A 3,013-nucleotide genomic window follows, 5' to 3' on the forward strand; every position below is an offset into this window, starting at 1 on the left:
TTACTTTTACTTGCTGTTAATCTAAGTTGTAATACAGTGTAGTCTGGTATATAAATTCTAAGGTCCATTGAATAGTTCGAGTATGTTTCATCGGACTCTTTATACAATGAATACAAATGAAGTGCAATTTGCTAAAAAGTCAACTTCTATATTATACTGTCAAGAACATGAATACATCGTTGAACTTGGATTATATGAAAATGGAATCCAGTTTCTTTGACCATGTCATTTCCTGATTGCTATGGAATTCCCTTTTACGAAGTTTCAAGTATATTTTTTATGCACACATTGAAATCATCATATGATAGAGATACTTGATGCAAACTACTGACAATAATTGCCTACCATATTCGTATAAATTTCATTACAGTATTCATTTACAGAAGCATGAGAAGGAAATTTGACAACAGATACACACAAGGTGAAATGACGAAGTCTTGATGTAAATAACTATTAAGTGTGAGACGACATCTTGATGTTTTATGCAGTTGGATAAGAAGCTTGCATGGCAATGCCACAGAGTCCTTCCTCAGCATCAATGTCCCTTTGCATTCTAATGTATCCATTCTCACCCCAACTTGCTCCCCAAGAATTCTTAACTAACCAATACTTAGTACCGTCACTAGCTGTCCCATAACCGACTGCTGTAACTCCATGGTCTAGATCAGTCCCACAGTCTCCGGTGAAAACTCCACTCTTATAGAACTGGAAGTCTGATCCACTAGCATCAATGGCAACAGATACCGGTTGTTTAGCCACGGCTTTAAGCAACGCTGACTCGCTATTGGCTGGAACATCCTCGTATCCTGTAATCTTGGCAGCATGGGAGGATTCCTTCTTACTGTTGCAAGTGTTGTCTGTTCCAGCATATGGGTAAATAGATTCAGTTATAAGTCCGTGATTCTTGATGATGAACTGAAACGCATTATCCATTAGACCTCCATTGCAGCCCATATCTTCACTTGTGTCGCAATCCACAAGTTCTTGTTCGGATAATGAAATCAATTTTCCTGTTGAAAGCTGGTTTATTCCTTCAGTGGCTGCAACAGCTGAGAATGCCCAGCAACATCCTATTGTATTTGTACAAAATACAAATAATTAGATAAAAAAAGAGATTTGATGTTAGAATCAGGAAATATATAACAAAGAATTGAGTCAACCAACCACATTGGCCTTGGTCCTTAACACCAGTAACAGCTCCCTTCTTTCTCCAGTCCATGCTCGATGGAACCGCGGTCATATTTTCATACCTAAATGACAACGCTTTAGGTGACTTTAGGAAAGGGGACATTTTGTATCCATTTCGAGATGCCTGAAACTCCTTATTTGTCAGATCAGCAAATTGATTGATGCCAAGCTGATAAGACCGAGTCCCTACTTTATTAGAAGTCTCGATGTGCTCCACATTCTCCTTGAATATTTTGTATCGCATAGCCTTCTCTGGACTATTCTTATACCGGCGTCCATATTGTGTCATCCATTGCTCGTGCTTTTCGACCATGGATGTGTCTTGCAATGAACGAGCAATGGCTTGAGATGCCCACATCTCCAACACCAGAATTGCAACAAAAATAAGCTTCCAACTGCGAGTCAAAGCCATTCTTTTGAGTAGGAGAGTTTAATGTATTTGAATTTAATGATCTGAAGAAATGTGTTGTGCATCCAATCGAGAGACACAGAGGTATTTATAGAATTCATGGAGTTCATTCTTCTTCAAAATATCATCTTGCTGCATTTCAAAGTCCCTGGAAAGCCCGGCAAGTTATGGATGAAGGGGAAATCATAGCTCAATTCCGTGGCTGCTTCTTCATTACATTCAATTAATTAAAGAATGCTTTTATGTCCCCATGAACTTTTTTTTTTTTATTAATAAATTAAAGCATTCAATTAATTCCGTGGCCGATGCTTTATTATTATAAAACTAAAAAAAAAATAAAAAACTGTCTTATCAATTGCTTACTGCATTTCTTACTCATTTTCAGAAGTAATACTGCACTTAATAATCTCAATGGCTGGTAGAAGCATCGAACTGGGAAGTTTTATATTTTTGAAGGAAGATTTGAATTAGAAATTAATAATTCAAGATGCATAGGTTTGTTAATATTGCCAGCCTAAAATCTTGAAGTTCTTGGCAATTTATTATAACTCAACAATATTCATAAAGTAATGGCAACAACATGCCTAGAAAATTGCTTCTTCACTATATTGATTATAAGCGTTTGCATTAATCTGCGACGACGCAAGTGCACAAGTCATGAATAAGTTATAAATTGATGAGAAAAGTTAAATCCCAAGAAGACTGGCCTATTTGTGTTTTAGTGATTTAATACTAGTTGATTGAATTGTTAGAGATATACATAAATTAGTTTGATCATTTTAACAAGCTAATCAATTGGCAAGCAACTAATAAAATTAAAGCAATCAAAACTGATAACATTAGCTTAGAGAATATTTGAATGTGAGAAAGTACTAGGATTTTGACTTCACTTAATTATCCACTTTAATTTCTATCAAGTTTTAGGTTATATTTAATGTTGACGATAGATGCCCCTTCAATGTTCGACAGTTCCTCTCGAATAAACTCACAACTTACTGTGATGTACGGATTCTCAATATGATTAAAAATTACAAACTAGAGTGTTAATCACAACCAATATCATCCACGATCACACTTCTATTCCCTTCAAAATCTTTGTTAAGAGAGCTAAACCACTTTTCACCTCTCTAAAAACCGATCCTAAAATTGGCCAAGAAATAAGAAATCAATTAACTCTATTACAAGTAATAAAACATCCAGTAAATGTTTGGAAACTAAAAATAATAATAATAAAAAAATCATGGAAATTTAATCTTCAACTTCGGCTTCACATCATCTTCAAAATTTAGCACATTTTGTGAAGACGAGAGAAAATACAAAAGTACAAGGAATACACCACCAAACCATGTAATTAAAGTAAAAATGAGAGAAAAGACTTGGAACCCCTCCCTAGGAAAGGATTCAGGAGTGGAATTG

The 3,013-nt window shown here is 35.3% G+C and overlaps 1 protein-coding gene across 1 annotated transcript; it reads right to left on the minus strand.

Annotated features, from left to right (window-relative positions):
* Positions 1-480: 480 nt before the first annotated feature.
* On the minus strand, positions 481-1,641 carry LOC111370296 (senescence-specific cysteine protease SAG39-like). The gene is made up of 2 exons (XM_022991970.1): positions 1,165-1,641; positions 481-1,070 (listed from the first exon to the last, which is right to left on the minus strand). Exons 1-2 carry the CDS (start codon positions 1,598-1,600, stop codon positions 481-483), a joined length of 1,026 nt encoding a protein of 341 aa, XP_022847738.1. The 5' UTR covers positions 1,601-1,641.
* Between the last annotated feature and the right edge of the window lie 1,372 nt (positions 1,642-3,013).

Source organism: Olea europaea, chromosome 21, assembly GCF_002742605.1.
Source record: "Olea europaea var. sylvestris chromosome 21, O_europaea_v1, whole genome shotgun sequence".
NCBI classification, from domain to species: domain Eukaryota; kingdom Viridiplantae; phylum Streptophyta; class Magnoliopsida; order Lamiales; family Oleaceae; genus Olea; species Olea europaea.

Excerpts from the sequence above, each read along its gene's own strand:
- LOC111370296 (XM_022991970.1), bottom strand. The coding sequence starts at position 1,600 with ATGGCTTTGACTCGCAGTTGGAAGCTTATTTTTGTTGCAATTCTGGTG. Across the intron at positions 1,071-1,164 it reads TAAGGACCAAGGCCAATGTG|GATGTTGCTGGGCATTCTCA; the intron begins GTTGGTTGACTC and ends CAAATACAATAG.